Here is a 17,939-nt window from a genome sequence, read left to right as displayed (position 1 = left end):
TCCCTTCCAACTTAAACCATTCTATGAGAACTTTGGGGCAGCTTTTATGTCATAATATTATTTATGTAATCTAAAAATAGATTTCATCTTTGACTTGAACCAAAGCTCACGGAGTAATGAAAAATATATATTTTAAGCAAAACATAATAACTTTGAAAAACCCCAGCTCTTAGTGTCTGTACATCATTACAGCTGATTTACTCCAACATAGCTGACTTGCTCCAGTTGATTATCAGGTCCACTGTGCTTTGACATCTGGGGTTGTGGATATCCTTTATCCAGCAGACTGCTTAATTGCATGCCTGCAACTCCAATTTTACCTGGAGTTCTTAACCAGAAACATATCTGCATCTCTAGTTTATTGTAATTAATCTGTTCTCCTACTTTTAGGCTTGAGAGTGCTTAAGCATATGATTGTTCAGCCTGCAAAGGAAGAAAATACATCTCCACCTCTCCACAGGCAAGTAAGCAATCCCTGGCCAAGCCTCTGAGTGTGCTCCAGCTTGCTTAGCAAGGGATCCATGCTGGAATTAGTAAGTAGGTATCTTTAGTAAGTTGTATTCTAACAATGATAACTGAACACCTTTAAGCAAGGCAACATATTTCAGCTTGAGAGAAAGCAACTGAAAGTATCACTCCTTGGAAGGATTTGTAGGCAATGAAAGAGATAATGAGAAAACCCTCAGGATAATACAGAATAGGGGAATTACCAGATGCTATATTATTTTCCTGATCAAATTTACTGTATATTGCAGAATATGATACCCTACAACTGCTATTAAAAATATAAAATATAAATCCCTCTCAAATGGGATGATGCAAAGCTGATATGAATACCAGTACTCTTAAACTGATATATATAGCTCTAACTTGAAGACTTCCTTATATTGCAAATTTGCCTCTTCATTCTAGTTATTGCTCTTTGATTATTTTGTGGTTGCATACACTCTCCTGCTAGTCACAGTGACTAAATTCATTCCCATGCAAACAGAAAAGGTCTTAAGTAGGATAGTTGAATAGTACTTATGCTTTGTGCTTTGCCACTCTGTTAGACTAGATTTTGCTCACTCATAGAAACAAATAATTAAGTCAATTCATTACAGACAAAATTCTCCCAGTTCTCTGTGATGGATCTTGTCTCCAATATGCTGCTTTCAGAATGGGACTGTGCTTGAGGCCAGTGGAAACCAGGATAAAGCAAATTATTTCTGCAGCATTTTTGAATTGGGGGGAACATGCAAACACTAGTGTAATCTTCCTAAGCTCTGTCTGTGGAAATACACAGTGGCCACTCCAAAAAATAAGCTGTACACTAGTGTAATCTTCCTAAGCTCTGTTTGTGGAAATACACAGTGGCCACTCCTAAAAATAAGCTTGTTTTCTTATGTATAAGTAGACTGGTGGTATTAAATACTCTTCATGCAAATGTTCAAGATATAATGGCATCAGCCTAGTATTTACAGTGTTACTCTCAAAATTCCCAATAGGGGAAATTTTTTTCTTTACATGTAAATCTTGCAGGAATAGATGTGAATATTTTAGAACTACTTGCAGGGGATATTAATTGGTGTGCCTTAGTATTTAATTTACGCCATATATGAACTTACTCCATTTTTTAGGTGATAAAATGGCATAAGTTAATTATTGTTAGCAGTGGTAGTATAGCAGAAACTTGTATTACTTCCTCCTTCATTTCAGCCAGTGAGACCAAACAGGTTTTGCAAAGCCTTAAGTGAGAAATGGTAGATTTAGTACATAGAGTTGTAAATGTTGGCAACAATGAGAATCTAATGACACTTTGGTTCTATGCTATTATATTACTAGCACTATCTTGCCTTTGAACAACTATGTCATGTTTATTAATAAGGTGGATCCAGGAGAATAATTCCCACAGCTTCTTAGCGTTGGTGGTCACTCTGCAGCTTTGTGGCTGCATCTTGTTTAGCAAGTGGCTTTGCTGTAGTAGAATTGCATTTGTTGCACAGATCTCTCATTGCTAGGAGACTTTCTTCCACAGCTTTTGAAAACATGCCAGAGGAGGTTTCTTTACAGTCTTTAAAACTTGAGATGCAGAATAATATATGCTCTGGCTGAGGGTTATAACATGCCCCATATCCATTAGGCACCACGGGCCCATAGCAGCAGAACATTTCCATAGTAGTTGGAACCTGGTTGCAGGAAGAAGGGAAGGAGTGATCTCTGATTAATCAGGGCACCTGGAATCAGCTGGTTAGGAACGAGGAAAAAGATAAACAAATGCTGGTAATGAGTGAATCCCTCCTTGTGGAGTATCACTACCTTCAGAAATCCAGACCTGGAGCTGATTTACATGGAAAGTAAAAGGTGATCTCAGTGTAGAATTTGGTTGCTCTGTTTGTTTGCTACATTTTAAAAACTGGTATCATTTGAAGTGGAGAATATAACATATATTTTTGCTCAATTTACATAGATGTTTAAAAGCTGTAAGCTTTGTTACTGATATGAATTTTACATAATTTTGATACATAAAACTTCTCTAAGGTTTTTAATTTCTTAAGGTTATCTTAAGGTTTTGTTAAATTTGTAACGTGAAGACTGCATTAAATTATAGAAATTAGTAGTGTCCATTTCTAATAATAGTTTATAATTGTGATGCTGTATCAAAACATTTTAAAGCATCTAGATGCTGTATTTCTACTACACCCAAATTCAATCGTGGCGTAATACAGAAGTGAAACACTTTCTTTTGCAGAAAACAAGAGATGTGTTAGAAATCTTTATGTTTCAAACTTTGTGTACATGGGCCTTCACAAATGACATTTGGCTTTTTAATGGTGTAGAACAAGCCATTAGTCCTGCTAATAGAGCCATAGAATTGTCAGATAAATTTGCTGTGCAACAGCCGAAGGCCATAAAGCTATTCAGAAGCTATTCTTTGCTCATGGATAGTTTCTTGGAGAATTTATGTAGAGGTATGTTTGTTACTTTCACTCATGTCTGAAAACCTACAAACATTACGACATGATCAAATTACTTGTTAAGGTTTTATGCTTAGCATGATATTATAAGTCTCTTTCATTGCCTAGTTCCAATCTGTGCCGTTGGGTTTGTGTTTCAGCTAATGAATTCCTACATAGATTTCTTCTTTCATTACGACTGCTACTACATGCAATGAAACATTTAATTTTTTAGGCTGTATGCCATAAAGATGCTCCTTATCAAGAACATTAAATGTAGGAAGTGTTGACTCTTAGAGTATCTTTGTACATGCAAATAACTGTAAATGCATAAATGTCTATATGTGCCTAAATGTCTGTAAATCTAAGTTGTATGCCTGCATGGGTTGCAGTCTTACAGCGAATAACTGAAGGCTCTCAAAGATTTCAAACACAGCTACATTTAAGATTAAAATTTCCTCATGGTTCTTGGCTTTTTGTTTTGCAGACTGGCAGCCTGTCTGACTTGTGGCTGTACTGTCACTGGAGTAAAGCCTTCCCACTAGAGCTGTCACCCTAGGGGAAGGAGGAGAAGAAAGGGAGTGGGAGGATATGTAGCTTGGAAATTGAGGATGCTCTGAGCCCTCACATGAATTTTACTGAGTTTGTGTGCATTTCAGAATTTCTGGGAAGGGCTTTGAGATGTTGCAAGTGAAGTCAGTATTTAGTGTGCTGATGTTGCTGATTTACTGTGCTGATGAATCAAAATTGGATTAAAAATCTGGAGTAATTTGCAGATTTCTTGGTGTTTGTTTTTCTGTTTTTACATTGTTCTCACTGTGAGCTACAAAGTCTGGCAGAACACAAATGAATTAGCCTTTGCTTAGCAGGACCAATGAACAGAGGAACTCACCTGGCTGGTCGAGAGGATGAATCGATTGCTTGTCAAATATGTCTCATCTGTAAAGATCTCTGGAAGTTCCTTGAAGTGTTCCCGTGCCACCTCTCTAAGCCCTAGCAGGTGATTGTCTATTGCCATTCCAGTAATAGCCTGTGTACAATGTGATAAGACACCAGCATTTAACTGACTTTGGAGACATTTTCCCAACTGTTACTGCCTAGTTTTCTGGTCAGAGCTGATGAACTTGGTTTGAGTGATGTAATGCCTGTAATGTTCAGACATGACTCTGGGTATGTACTTTGCTGATGATCAGTAACTAGAAATTCATATGGGGCTCCGAAGCTGTAAAAATTAGGAAGGAGACAGTCTTGAGATGTACTGTGTGCTGATGTTATCTGGGTGTTCATTGTCTCTCAGAGCTGAATATCATGGGCTAGGCTTTCAAAAATGCTGAGGGGAGCACATGGGACATTAGAAATCTCTAAGTATGTTTTGGAATTTTCTGTGCATCATTTGAACTATATTTTAATATAATTATATTTCAATTTCCTATATTATAGGAGGCTCCAAAACACCTCCAAATTGGAACAAATTAATCTTTCACTGCCTTGCTGCCTGTGTCTCACTCTGGCATGTAAGGCAAATGTCATTCCATAGAATTTACTTCCAAAGATCTAGTAGATGTCTGCAGCAGGTTTAACAGTGCTCACAGAATAACAGATTTGCCAGTGATCTGTCATGGATCTGCTAGCACACACAACTGCTTGAGAAGTCTGGGGTTAGGGACACAGATGTCCTCTCCATTTAAATCACTGCCAAAATATCCAGCTCCTCCCACCACTCCCTGTGTTGGCTTCATTGCAGAGCAGCATTATCTTGGGTGCAGCCATTACTTTAGCACTCACTCCAATGAGGCAGTTGTAAACAGTAAGTGTAGGACAGCATAGAATCAAATTAAATAGGGTTTAACAAAGGAAAATAAAGTGCTTGACAAGCAGGAGGCCTCCAGCAGCCTACTTGCCATCCTACTTGCCCGTGTCTGTGCTCACCACACTCTCCAGTGCAGAATCAGCCACATTTGCCCCCAGACCCTGCTCCTCAATGTCCCTAATTTCCTTGCCCGTCTCGCAATCGCAGGCAAGACGATGGGCAGCACTTGTGATGACTGAACATTAGAGCAGGGGCACACTGGTGGCCTGCTGACAGGCTCACAAGAACTGCTGCCGAGCCTGTAATAAGTCTTTCTGCCATCAGCTTGCTATGCTTGGGTCTCTGCCCTGTCCAGCTACCTAATGCTGTAGACTTAAGGGATTTATTGGCTTGAAGATCTTTGCCCTGCTAGCAAATGTGACTGAAGATGGCTAATGGGATCAAAAGTCAGCAGGGGGAGGCAAGCAGACAGGATAGTTACAGAGTTTTGTTTCCTTAGGAAACCAAATCAAAATTTGTTCCAACCAGGCAGGAATTGCCTCAGAGAATATGTGCATTTAAAATCCTTCAGTCTAGGTTTGGTCTCGCTGGTGAGAGCACTGATTTTGTGGACTGAGCTGTAGCTCATCCCTGTTCCAGGCTGAAGTCATGTAGGATGGGAATGCTGAACCAGGGACATTTTACTACACTGAGAGCAGAACTGATATCCCTGAGGCACAGGCCCCTTGTAACAAGGGAAATGAGCAGTCTGTGAGGAAGGCAGGATTTCAAAAAGCACACAACGTAGGTTTTCCTCTTAAGGATGAATAAATAAATTTAAAATAAAGCACAAATTTGCTGTTCCTCTTACGAGGAGAATAATTTTCACCACTGATAAATGCCTGATGCAAGGGGTCAGGAGTGCATAGTTTTGTTTGGCTTATTAAGGACTAGCACCCAGGTAAGGGTAGGTAAAGGGACTATTTGTTCATCAGTCCAGACAGAGCAAGGATGCTTGCAAAAAGGTAGCACACATCAGGGCTGTGTGCATGTTCTTTTTCCCATACAGGGAAACAGACTTGATAATCAAAGGAAATATTTTGCTATCACACAAGATTTATAAGGCTGTTAGCAATGACATTTTTGCAACATAGATCAATGTCATGTCTGAAGAGAGGCCGAGACAGGCTAACGAAATAAACTGTGAGTCAACGCATAGGAAAAAACTGTGCCAAATTGAATTTTAGAGCTCCACATTTAAGATAGCAATGCTACTAGTAAGCCTTAACGAGGGGAAATAAAATCATTACATTGCTTTTTGTTTTATGAAGTAGATTTTTTGTTTTTCTTAAGACTGATTACATTTCAGTCTGTTACACACAATTTAGTCAGACCAGCTAAGTCTTACCCAGGGTTTAAAGGCACAACAATTACATTCTGCTATTCTGAGAAAGAAGGGGGAGCGTGGTGAGTAGAAATACCCGGAGAGCTTTTTAAATTTAAGGATAAATTATTTTTCCAGTGTCAGTTTTAGTATTTTCCTATGGGACTACACTGGAGGCTGAATTTTGTAACAGTTTCTGGAACTGAAATGACTCGGAGGGGAGATTTTATGGATTTTCTTTTCCTCTTTTTTTAAAGAGATGTTGTACAAAAATTCTATTGGTTGTGACCTAATAGACCTACAGCATGTTGTGCTCATTGTGAGGTTACCCTGAGATAGTTCAGGTGAGACAGCTGCCCCTAAGTAAGATTTCTCTTCGCTTTACAGATGACATGGAGTCTCAGCTTGTAAGATGTGGGTTCCCAGCACAAGGCTTGAAACACAGAATGGTTTTTCTTCCCTTTTCTTGTTTCAGAGTTTTAGGAACAGATCCTACCTGAAAGCAACACTTCACCTCCTCAGTGCTCTGAGTTTTCCTTTGCAATCACCTCTGAAAGTGAATGATTTCTTGGATGTTATGAATATCTGAACAGTAATCAACAATGTTGGTTTATTAGGCAATGGTATGAGGCAAAACTGTAGGTAGCAAATTCACTTATCATAGCTGGTGATTAATATTAATTAATTTCATGAGTGGTATGACTAAGTTGCTTGTAGAACAAGTCTGTGCTTTGTCTTAGCACAGTGGGATGTAGAGCATTACCCAGGCTGAATTTTCTCATTTTCAATCAACAAAAAATGAGTTGTATTTGATATTGAAATGATTTCTTCACTGGAGTGCCTCTCTTCCTTTTATTAGACACTGCACTCAGGTCTTTAAAAGAGAACTTACTATAAACATTCCCTCATTGTTAATGACCTTTATTAAAAAAGGCACTTTGGAATACCAGAATGCACTTTCCAGAATACCAGTCCATCTGAGGATCAAGTCCCAGATAGGGACCTCTCTCCTCCAGTGAAGAGAAATAGAAGAAGATACATAAATGGTTAGTTTTAGGGGGCAAAAAAAAAATTTCCTGATGTGTTACAGCAGCCTTGAGCTTAGCTGTAATGGTATATCTTATGGGTCTAAATACCTGTAAATTTGGGGGACCTGGATTTTGCAGTTGGAGTTTTATTTCTCACACATATTACACAACAGTTCAGTTGCATTAAGTCTTGTGTATGCCTCATCCCTGATAAGGCTTTCTGCTGTCCACTTGCCATACTCCATTACAATACCCCATTGCCACTTTCCTTGGCTCTCTTTGTGGCTAACATTTCAGGCCAATCGCAGAGCACAGAGCATAAAGACTTATTTCACCTGGCTACTGTTTGCTTTTGCAAACCCTTCAATATTTATTTTTAAAAAATCCCCTCATTGAGTTTTGATTGCAAGCTCTTTAAGATGAAGGCTGTTTTTGAATTGTTAATTTGTACAATACCAAGCTAAATGCAATCCTAATTTGTGGCTGGGACTCCTAATTATGACACAGACATAAATCATAAATGTTTCACAGAGGCACATTCCCTGTGAATAAGTTGGATACAGAGTGTCATGTTCCATGACAGTGCTACGTAAGAGAGATAATGCCCAAGAGTCATGGTCTTTCCACTTATGTCTAATGCAGAATTCTGTGGTCTTGCTTTTGAGGAAGTATTTTTTAAGGTGAGGTTAACTGAATAGGGCTATTTGGGCCATTAGAAATGCTCATAAATGTGATATACTTTCCTATTTAGAGATATCTACATTTTTCTAGTGCTTAAATTGTTAATGATTGTATCATCACACTTTTCTTGAAAAAGACAGCTAGGACTCATTCATACAGGTAGTGTTTTACTCACCAGAATAGTGTAATTAGTCTGAGCTGCAATTGCATCCTTCAATCTCTGCATCTTCTCAGAATCCTGTGAAGGAAATCAAAATATATGTAGTATTGAATAAACTCTCAAAAAAATAACATCTTCCATCAACTAACCAACAGCCAAACAGCAAGCACTCTCAAATGTCCTTTGCTCCTGATTCAGGTGTAAGTATGTGTTATAAATGGAGAGGCATAGGGATCGGTGTCCTGATCAGCAACGGTGCCTGGTTATGCAAGGGCTGAACAGGTTTATTGGGGGTGGTTTGTTTGAAGGCAAGGAAAGACTTGCAGTTCCTTTTGTGGATTCCTTCCATGGATTTTGGGGGTGTAGATTATTGCTACTTGAATCATTCTGTTTGAAGTAGGGAAAATATGTGCCTAGTGTAAGTCAGTGTTTTCAAAACAGGCAGGCAGTGTATCTTCTCCAGGATGGCTTACCTAGACAATGACAGTCATATTGATGAAAGCCATTACTGATATTTTACTAGCCAGTCAAAAAAATTACTTGCATGTGTGAAAGGGCATCTAGAATTTTCCAAGGCTGCTCTACAATCCACAGATGCCTCACATTTCAGATAACAAGCCAGTAAATTTTGATTCCTGTCAAATAGCAGCCTTTTATATTAACGGAATGATCCTAAGAAGTGCTGCCCTGTTGTACATCAAGCCCAACACTGCAACTTTGGGAGACCCTGAAACAGCCAGAAGTGACTAGGTTTCCAGATGAACAGGGACCTTCAGCTTCTATGGACAATGAATGATCTTTTGAACAAAGAATTCATTTTAGAAGCAACTCAAGGTCACCATCAGTGACCTTCAGAGTACAGAGTCTGGTATTTTTTCATAGGGCTAGAGCTAGTCCTTAGTTCCCTTGTACAGATTAAATTACCAAATGCAGTCTTTAAATCTGATTAATTTATAGCTATTCAAGCAATCTCTGTAGTGTCAGGAGCTGCTGCTTTTACAGTAAGTGTCAAATGCATGAGATATTTCTCCTGCTAAAAAATCAATCTGACTCAATCAATCTTTGGTGACTGTTCAAGCTATTGCTGGAGGATAATTTTTATTAGCATCAGAAGGGAAATGGTTTTTAATTTGATTTGAATTAATGGCTGTTAACAAACAATATTTTGGGGAGCTCAGGGCTAGTTAAACCAAGTGATGCAGCTCTTTGTCCAAAAAGTAGAATTATCCCCTTCACATCCAGACGTAATTTGTAGGTCTAAAGAAATCACCTTGGAATAGTGTTGTATTCAATTAATTTTGTTTCTAACGATTCTGTGATAATAATATATAGTTTTGAACTGAAAGATGTTCACATCAAAACAAAGATTTCTAAATGTCTGTTGGAAAGAACAACCACAAACCAGTATGAATGTCTTTTGTATCTCTTGGTGGATAAGAAGCCATGAAAACTATCAGTGGATCAGCATTATGATTGCAGGTTTTCAAGGGCAAATTGTCCTTATTGTCCCCACTGGGTGCTTCCAAGGCATGCAGGATAAAGATTTAGGAGCTGAGACTGAGCTCAATCTAGACACGCATGGCATTCTTCTACTTGCTTGTGTGAAACAGTGCAGTTTAGGGTGCCATGAAAGGTGAGCACAATCTCCAATTTGGGTGGTAAAATGGTGAGAAATGCTGAAGCCTTGGAAGAGCTGCAGAAGTTAGTAAGTGTTGGAATAAGGAAGAAAGGAAGAGATTGTTGGAAGGTACAAGAAGGATCTGTTGAAACACCATGCTCGGAGCAGGCTGGTTCCTCCTAGGAGTACAGTAATTCTGCTGCAATATTTCTTTGGGCTGGGGATTTGCTGAGTGCTGAGTGTGGAGAGGAAGGTGTGCACAGATGACCATAACTTCTAAAGAAAGATGATTAAGAACATCCTGTCAGACAGGACACTGATAGCAAATAACAATAGCCTCTTCTTGTCTACGGTATGGTAGTCACTACTGTATGTAGTCACTATCATGTGTAATAGCATGGTCATAATCTGCTGTGAATTACCCAATCTGCATCTGGAATTACTTCAGGTGTTTTTGAGTTATCATTTTACCATGGAAATATTAGAGTTTTGTTCATCCAGAGGTAAGTTCTGGGCATTACAACCTTAAGGAGATTGAAGAAGCACTGGATGAACAGAGCACTTCTCTGGGCAAATTTTCTTCATCCTCTGGGACATTTAGAGCTTGGTTTATAGTATTTCATTAATTTGCACTTAATCTACAGCCCAGCAATGCTTCTAGCAATGTCATGCTAAATTCTAAAGAACAGTCATGTGGGTTGTTACCACTGGAGTGGGCTTACTGTGAAAAATAATCTATATTGTGGCAGCATTTTGCATCTAAACAGCTACCTGGAAATACCCTTTACAGCACTGAAGTGTAGTGGGTGGAAGTGGCACACGGAGAGACATTGAGGGAGGCTCTCCAGGGATGGTGTGGGGGACAGTGCACAATGCTGTTTGTGCAGCTATACTCTCAGCTGTGTCTCTTTGAATCCCAATCTACTGTGTACAGAACTCATGCTTCTGGCAAACAGATGGTGGTGTCTCAAAGAAAGGCAGTTTTAATTTTTCTTTTTGCAGGATGATATCAGAACAGTTTGGAGAGCTGTTTGATTAGCTTGATGAAGTTTTTCATACTTAAGGTTCAGCTCCCTTGAGGATCCCATAAAACCAACTCTATTTGGTAGAAACATGCCTTTAAAACAAAAAAGACCAGGCAGAACATATCCACCTTATCCAGAAATCAAAGCATGGGAATGACATCACTTCACACATTGCAGTCTGCAGCAGAGCTAACTACTGCAGGGGACCTGCCAGGCAATTCCCCTGGTGTGGCAGTACAATGATTCTGAACTTTGCATGCTCAGCCCAGATCTCTCTAGGAAGCTGAATGTGGTGATTGGTTATGGAACATTCTTAAGACAGTACTAAATCTAAAATGAGATGTTCTGTTTCTTATAATGTCACGTTTAGGCATATTTGAATCTTTTGGATGCCTAAATAAAAATAAGGAAGTATTTACATTTAGATTCATGGTTGGCTTGCAAAAAACCAAAATCCTGTAAGGCTTGCTACCCTGCCCTATGCCATTACGTTCTCAGTGAAAAAGTGAGAGACTGATGCATTATTTGCTTAGTGTTTTGGCAAAGAAGACAGAGGGAGCCAGACCAGCATACCGATACAGCTGTCTTGTCATCAGTCATTGCTTTTACAAAAGCAAATGCTTCCGAGGTAGCAGACCTAATATTGTCGACTCGGCCCTCATCAAACCGGCGTAGGGAAGCACTTTCATAGGTTGGGACAAGTCTCCTGTGGCATCTGAGAGAATGAAGTAAGAATAACAAAGAATAATTATTTTCAAGGAGTCATAAAGACTAAGAGAAATATAGGCTCGGTGTATTTTATTGTTACAGCCACGCTTTTATTTTTTTGCACAGTATTCATCTTAATGTTGATAGAATTCTATAAGAAACTTAAAAAAGATGGATGCTCACTCCTTTCTAATATGAGGAGCTGCATACAGCTGTCTGTGTTTTAGTTATGCGCTGCCAGTAAAAAATGACTTGCTGTGTAAAAATAAGGCTAGTAAAACTAAAATTTACTGAAAGATCTCAAGGAATGTTTTATTTGTACTGTATCATAAAATAATTGTGTAATTAATCACTTACTTATGGGCTTGAAATATGTTTTATTTAAAATGAGAGAAAATGCACTCGATGTCTGAATGAAAAGTAGAAAACTAAAAGGGGAAAAGGGTGCTATTTGTGAGCTGGAATGAAAACCCACAGAGCAATTAGAACAGAGTGTGAAGACTCTTGTTTAATTTAGGTCCAGGTATGTAGCTACTATTCCTTGCTTTGGGAGACTTATGGTGGCTTTCAGTTGAAGCAGGAGGTCTCAGAACACAACTGCCCTCTAAGGCTTTTGTTGCATACATGGGATTTATATCACGGCTGGGATCCAGATGAAAATCTTTGACCAGGTCATTGTTGCAGTTTGATGAATGGAATACACAAATGGATGTCTAACAGATGTTAATGGAGTGCTTGAAATGTGTTAGGTATCTCTGGTTTTCTCTAGGTAAAGACCACTTTGGGATTTAATTTGACATGATAAGGAACTATTTGTGTAATACACTGTTCTTCAGGAAACAATGCAACTGATCTCTAGCCTGGAGCATGAGCTGTTCTGGCAATGTAGAAAGCAGCTTTTAACATTGATAATACCATGGAAATTAGAGGATATTATCAAATCTTGGGATGCCTGTGAAGAAGGAAGCAGCAGTAGTTACTATCCTGTGTAGGAACTCTGATCTGATATGCTGCTGTAGTATTCTGCTCTGAGTGTTTTTCACCCTGTGGTGCAAGAGATTCATGTGTGGTGAGCTATGCATTACTGCCACAGTTCCTTCCAAGCTACCCACAGTGTCAATGGAGTGTTTCTGCCCCAGGGACTTGGACTCCCTAGCTGCTGCTACAGACAACCCTACTACTCCCTGCCATGTCCCCTCACCCTCTTCTCTATGCCAAGCACAGCTGTGGGAAGGGTACTGGCTGGGAATGGCATGTGTGGGACACAGGGATGGGAAGGTAGAGCAAGATGAGGAAAAGGGAGTGAAGGAGTACTCTGTGTCAGAACTGGGTGTCAGTTTCTATCTTGTCTGTCCTACAGCCATTAGACAAGATCACCCATTTCCATGCAGGAGGCATTTGTTTGAGTGCTGAGGAAAAAATGGACCCTCTGTATAAAAAAACCTCCAAATTCTCGTGCAACCTTGTTCCTGTGACTTGAATTACCCTTACCTGTAGAATGCCAGCTGAAGTGCTACTTGAATGTAGGCATCTGGGCTAACCTTTTGTTTCTTAATAAATTCCTTTCCATAGTGCTCAAACTTGTAGGCAATAAAATCCAGATTTTTCACTATCCTGGAAAACAAGCAAAGACAGTTACTGCAGGGGGAGGTGCAAGAATCTCACAAGGATTGTTAAGTTTGGAAAAGAACTCTAAAGATCATCAGGTCCAACCACAAGCCTAGCACTACCTTGTTCACCACTAAACCATATCATGTTTCATTTCTGCTTGCAAATAAAACACAGAGATCTTTTCCTGCCTATACCCAGTTGGAGGTGAATAGGCACCTGCTCTCCTGCTCTGCAGACAGTCCTGGCCTTTGGTAGCTTGTTTCTAGTCAGTAACTTTTATTCATACAGGTTCTACACCAGTCTTTTAATCTGCATTCTTAACATGAGCTGTGGCACTCAAATAATTCTGTTCATTTGAGTAACGCACCTTCTTTTTAACAAACCCAACAAAAAAACCCCCACAACCCTAGTGTTTCTACCCCTGAAGCCTAAGTGAGGGCTTCCTCTGTTCTTGACCAATTTCTGACAGATTTAGGAGTGTGAGAAATGGGTGCATTCAAAATGTGAAGAAGGCTGTAAGCTCCTTGCTAGTTTCAGCTTCGAGGACTGCTCCTTTTATTAAAAAACAAAAACACATTACTCTGCATCCTGAATATTCTCACACTCTAATGCATGCTTTTAGCCACTCTCAGGTCTTATGTCATGCAAACACACAGGACATACTTATAGTCGATCATGCATACAATGTGTTAATTCTCTACAGAGAGATCACAGGGCTCATTGCCATCCCCACCCCCAAAGATCATGCAAATCTTCTACAGCCAGGAAACACAGTCAGAAGAACTGGCCTTTGCAGGAGCAATGTGAATGTAAAGAAATTACATTCCTGAATTCAAATTGTTTAATCAAACCAGTTGTATTTTACTGTCCCAAATATGTATCCCTCTATTGCCTTGGCTTCAGCATGAGTCAGTCAAAGCCCATAAAGGACAGCCACATAAACACAGGACCTGCATTGTTTGCATCCTGTGCAAACAGAACTAAACTGTTATTCCAGTGCTTTCTAGTTTTCCTAATAATTACAGAACTAAACTGTTATTCCAGTGCTTTTTAGTTTTTCTAATAATTGCAAGGAAGGAAAACAATGGTACTGCAATTTCTGAATACAGTGATGCAGCTCCACAGCCCATAAGGGTCACATCCTTCAAAGAGATGCTAGACATGTCCAGCTTGGGAAGATGAGGAGGAGCAGGAGGGCAGGAAGCCTTCTAGGAGGAAACCCATGCCTGCACACAATGTGCTGGGTAGTTCCCAGCTTGCAGTCGCTGTTGAGAAAAATGAGGCATCTGTTCTACCTTTGGAGTTTTTCTGCTGATGATGCCAAATGCGTCTGAATTTCAGGGGAACATTTCCATCTTAGTCTCCGTGGAGCAGGAAGCTCACTCACTGAATCAGCTCGGACTAATTTCTTGGAACTTTCTTTCCTGTTAGTATGTGAGACAGAAGTCATTAAGGTCACAGGAATAATCTACTTGTTAAACACTGCATTTTTAGCAGGTGAATCACTGGTTTCCAACTGTTTTATGGGCCTTAGTGGCCTTGTGCTTCAGGGGGAATTTGCCATTGTCAGAGGCTTCCTGGGAGCTGGAGTGGGTACAAAAGCTGTACTGAAAGGGAACTCACATGTGCTTGAGCAAGTGTTCAGTGCACTGCACCAGTACGATGCCATCGAAAGCAGAATGTTCACACACGGTACCACAGATTCCATCTCTTCCTACCACAAACTAAACAAGAAAAAGAACAAATGCAAGATAGACAGGGAAGAAATCATGTTCTGGGTAAGTTAGCAATGATGCCAACCTAACAAAGTTGTTATTGTTCTCCTGTAGTTTTCTTATTGCTCATACCAGGAATTTCCTTGCCTTACAGATCAGTGGGTAACTTAGAGACTTATCACAAGAGATTTCTTGTCCTGTGAAAGGCACTGCACTGAATCCCTTTCACGCTGCTATTTCAGACTAAGTCCTGTGAGAATGTAAATTTTAGCAATCCCCATTGGAGTCTGAGAATTTAATTTAGCATCTGCTTTATGGTACAGATACCCCATCAACAGAAAGACAGGCCAGGGTTCTCCTTCCACATTTTAGAGGCAATGGCAACTTCTATATCTGGGAAATCCTTTAGGATCCCATTTTATTACAAATACTACATCAAATGAGCAAGTTCATCCTTATTTTATAGCTTCCTCATAGCTTGTTTTGATAACCTCTTTTTTGAGGTGCTTTCTTCATTTCCCACTGACTTATCTTCATTCTGTACTTTACTGTGTGCACATGGCATAGCTGGTGACAATCTAGTTCTGTGATACCCTCGTGCAGTTGGTTACTTCTGCATCTCAAACAAAAGCAGATGTCTCAGACAATACTGCAACTTGTCTCACATGTTTCCTGTCTGTTTTCTGGACTTTTTCCTGCACTTCTTTAGCACTGTATTTGGGTGGACTCCTCCCACTCAGCTCACTCTACATCACACGTAGGCATCCCGCTTCCCTGCTTTCCATGAGGTTTTCATGGAGTGTGTGCACGAAGCAAAAAGTTCACCTGGACATTTTCTGGTGTCTTACTGCAAAGGTTAAGAAGAATAGGGAGACAAAGAACATATTCTGCTGTGAGAATGGCTTCCTACATAATCTGCATTTGCATGAAAGAAAATAGGATCTTATTTCCCTAAGAATTTCTCTTCACCTTTGAAATACTTCTGGCCTGAATACATCTGGATAGATGAAGCACTCCCACATACTACACAATTTTATTTGGTTTCTGCTACCTTATGATAGTAAACAAAATGAAAATCTTGTTTATTCTCATCTGCTTGAAACATATCAACCAGTGACCCTGTAAATAACAGGATTCTAACTAAAGACAAATGGTTTGTTCTACTAAAACAGCACTGGAACCTGGTAATTAACATCATTTGCACTGGCATAAATCAGGAGTGACTACTGAAATGTATTTGCACTGGGGTAAATAAGTGCAAGTTAAATTATTTCAGTGGCTTCTCTTTCCATGTTGCTGTTCTTAGATATGGCAAGAGCAACAAGCATTATGCAAGCAATGTATTGGTCAGGGGTTTTTACAATTTTTCATGAGGTGTCAGCATTGTTGACAGTAGGAGATTATTACACTGCTTCACACTGGGTCTATTGCAAAATGTCAAAATAACAGCACGGCACTTTCAACTATGACAATCAAAATCTGATTGGGAAAAGGGCTGGAGAAGTCAATACTTCCAGGAAAGTCTCAACAAGAGTGTCATTAAATGTGCAAACAATCTGTTAAGTGAGGACTTAAACAGATGCTAAATTATAAGCAGTAGTATTTCTAGGACGTCAGGAAAATGTGTAAGAAAAGAAAACAGAAAAAAATTGTGCTTTTCTGTTTTTGTTCTGGGATGCTAGTCCAGCATTTTTATTTCATTTGATTGAATGTAATAAAATGCATTCTTTTTTCTTCTTTTATATCAGATGTTTATCTCCCCATACTTCTTTGTAGCTGTCTTACCTCCTCAAGTTCAAAGGGCAGCTTCAGAACAGGGGAAAGCATATCTGTGCTGGAGAAGGTCCTGATGCTGCCAGCAAGGCAGCAGGTCTGCTCCCCCTGCCCTGCAAGGCACTGCCTTGCTCATGCCAACCTTGCCTGGGCAGATGCTGATACAACCTTCCCCTCTTTCTCTCACTTGATTCTAAGTGGTAACTACTATAATGCAATTGGAGTTCTTTGCCACGTGCAAGTAAAATCATAGTACCATAAGGTTTTTACCTGCATAGGTTTGTCATACCAACGATTAGCCCCATTTTTATGGTAGCCACCTCCATGTAGCAGTTGCAATGCCATGTTTGTATCATTGAGTTCCACCCCACTTGGGCTGTCCAGGCACACCAGGCATATGCACCGTTCAATCATGTCAAGAGAGTCGCGGTTAGTAGAGTCTGTGGATGAAGGAGTGAAATGTTTGCATCCTCTTACCTGTAAGTGCAGGACTGGCTGGGGAACCCTACTGCCTTGGAGAGCATTGAACATCTGACCCTGACTGCAATGAGCTCATGTCTGCAGACTTCTCACAACAGCAGAATATCTCAGTGCAAGGAAATGTTATACCAAGGCATTAATTCATGTGCTAACTTTTGTAATATCTCTATGTATCTTTCACATGATTCAATAATATCTACTTTCTTTTTCTGCCTTTCATTTCCTGAAGTAATTATATTACAAAATAGATCTATTTTACTCTCAAAGCCAGCAATGCTTACTTATTTTATACATAACAGTTACAGAGAGGACAGGTGGAAACCAGAAAATTTCAGGGCTCACACTACTGCTGCAGTATTCTGCTCTGGAACAGCAGGGCTTATCCTGGTTTTGTGCTGTTTTCCCGTTAAAACCATTTTCAGAACAAGGAACAGCAGGGCCCATGTTGGTTTTATGTTATCTTCTCTCTCCTGTCCCTGGTCGTTTCTTGTACTTTAGAGAAATAAGCCCTGGACTAGTTACATTGCCTACATCACGAGTGAACATCTGTGAGTGAGGTTGTGAGGTTTAGTTTTTTAACATGGTTTTGCCAAAAATATGGGTTGCCACATTCCACTTCACTCACTGGTGTACTGCTGAATAAAATGGGCTTTTTCTGGTTATCTTTCCATATTTTTCCCTATCCTGACACTCTTGTTTATACAGTTGGACTCCTGAGGCTGTTTCTACATTTTCCTCAGCACTTTCCTCTTTATTTATGGTGTATTTATGTGGGTTTTTTTTCTCAGATTCTTTATCTAACTCAGAAATTTTGTGAAGGATCAGTTTGAGGCATAGAAAGTATCTAATTATGAGCAGTTAATACAGTGCTTAACTGAAAGGATAAAAGTGTAGAACCTATAACATGAACTTGTTTTATTAAAAAGCATATAACATTGTTAATTGCTGCTATATGGTTGTTAACACTATTAAAGGATAAAGAGCTTTCAAACATCAACTTAAAACTCCTTCCATTCTTAACAAATCAGCTT

The 17,939-nt window shown here is 39.6% G+C and overlaps 1 protein-coding gene across 1 annotated transcript in view; it reads right to left on the bottom strand.

Annotated features, from left to right (window-relative positions):
* Positions 1-1,614: 1,614 nt before the first annotated feature.
* Positions 1,615-17,939, bottom strand: part of CHAT (choline O-acetyltransferase) — a 29,577-nt gene continuing 13,252 nt past the window's right edge. Inside the window, exons 7-14 of the mRNA XM_009072009.1 lie at positions 16,699-16,868; positions 14,564-14,664; positions 14,236-14,364; positions 12,821-12,943; positions 11,195-11,336; positions 7,994-8,056; positions 3,829-3,966; positions 1,615-2,168 (exon numbers count right to left, since the gene is read on the bottom strand). Of these exons, the coding sequence (XP_009070257.1) occupies positions 1,899-2,168; positions 3,829-3,966; positions 7,994-8,056; positions 11,195-11,336; positions 12,821-12,943; positions 14,236-14,364; positions 14,564-14,664; positions 16,699-16,868 (1,136 nt within the window). The 3' untranslated portion in view covers positions 1,615-1,898. The remainder of the gene's footprint in view (positions 2,169-3,828; positions 3,967-7,993; positions 8,057-11,194; positions 11,337-12,820; positions 12,944-14,235; positions 14,365-14,563; positions 14,665-16,698; positions 16,869-17,939) is intronic.

Source organism: Acanthisitta chloris, unplaced genomic scaffold (genome assembly GCF_000695815.1).
Source record: "Acanthisitta chloris isolate BGI_N310 unplaced genomic scaffold, ASM69581v1 scaffold13380, whole genome shotgun sequence".
Classification (NCBI taxonomy): Eukaryota; Metazoa; Chordata; class Aves; order Passeriformes; family Acanthisittidae; genus Acanthisitta; species Acanthisitta chloris.
This window is presented reverse-complemented; position numbering and strand designations above follow the sequence as displayed.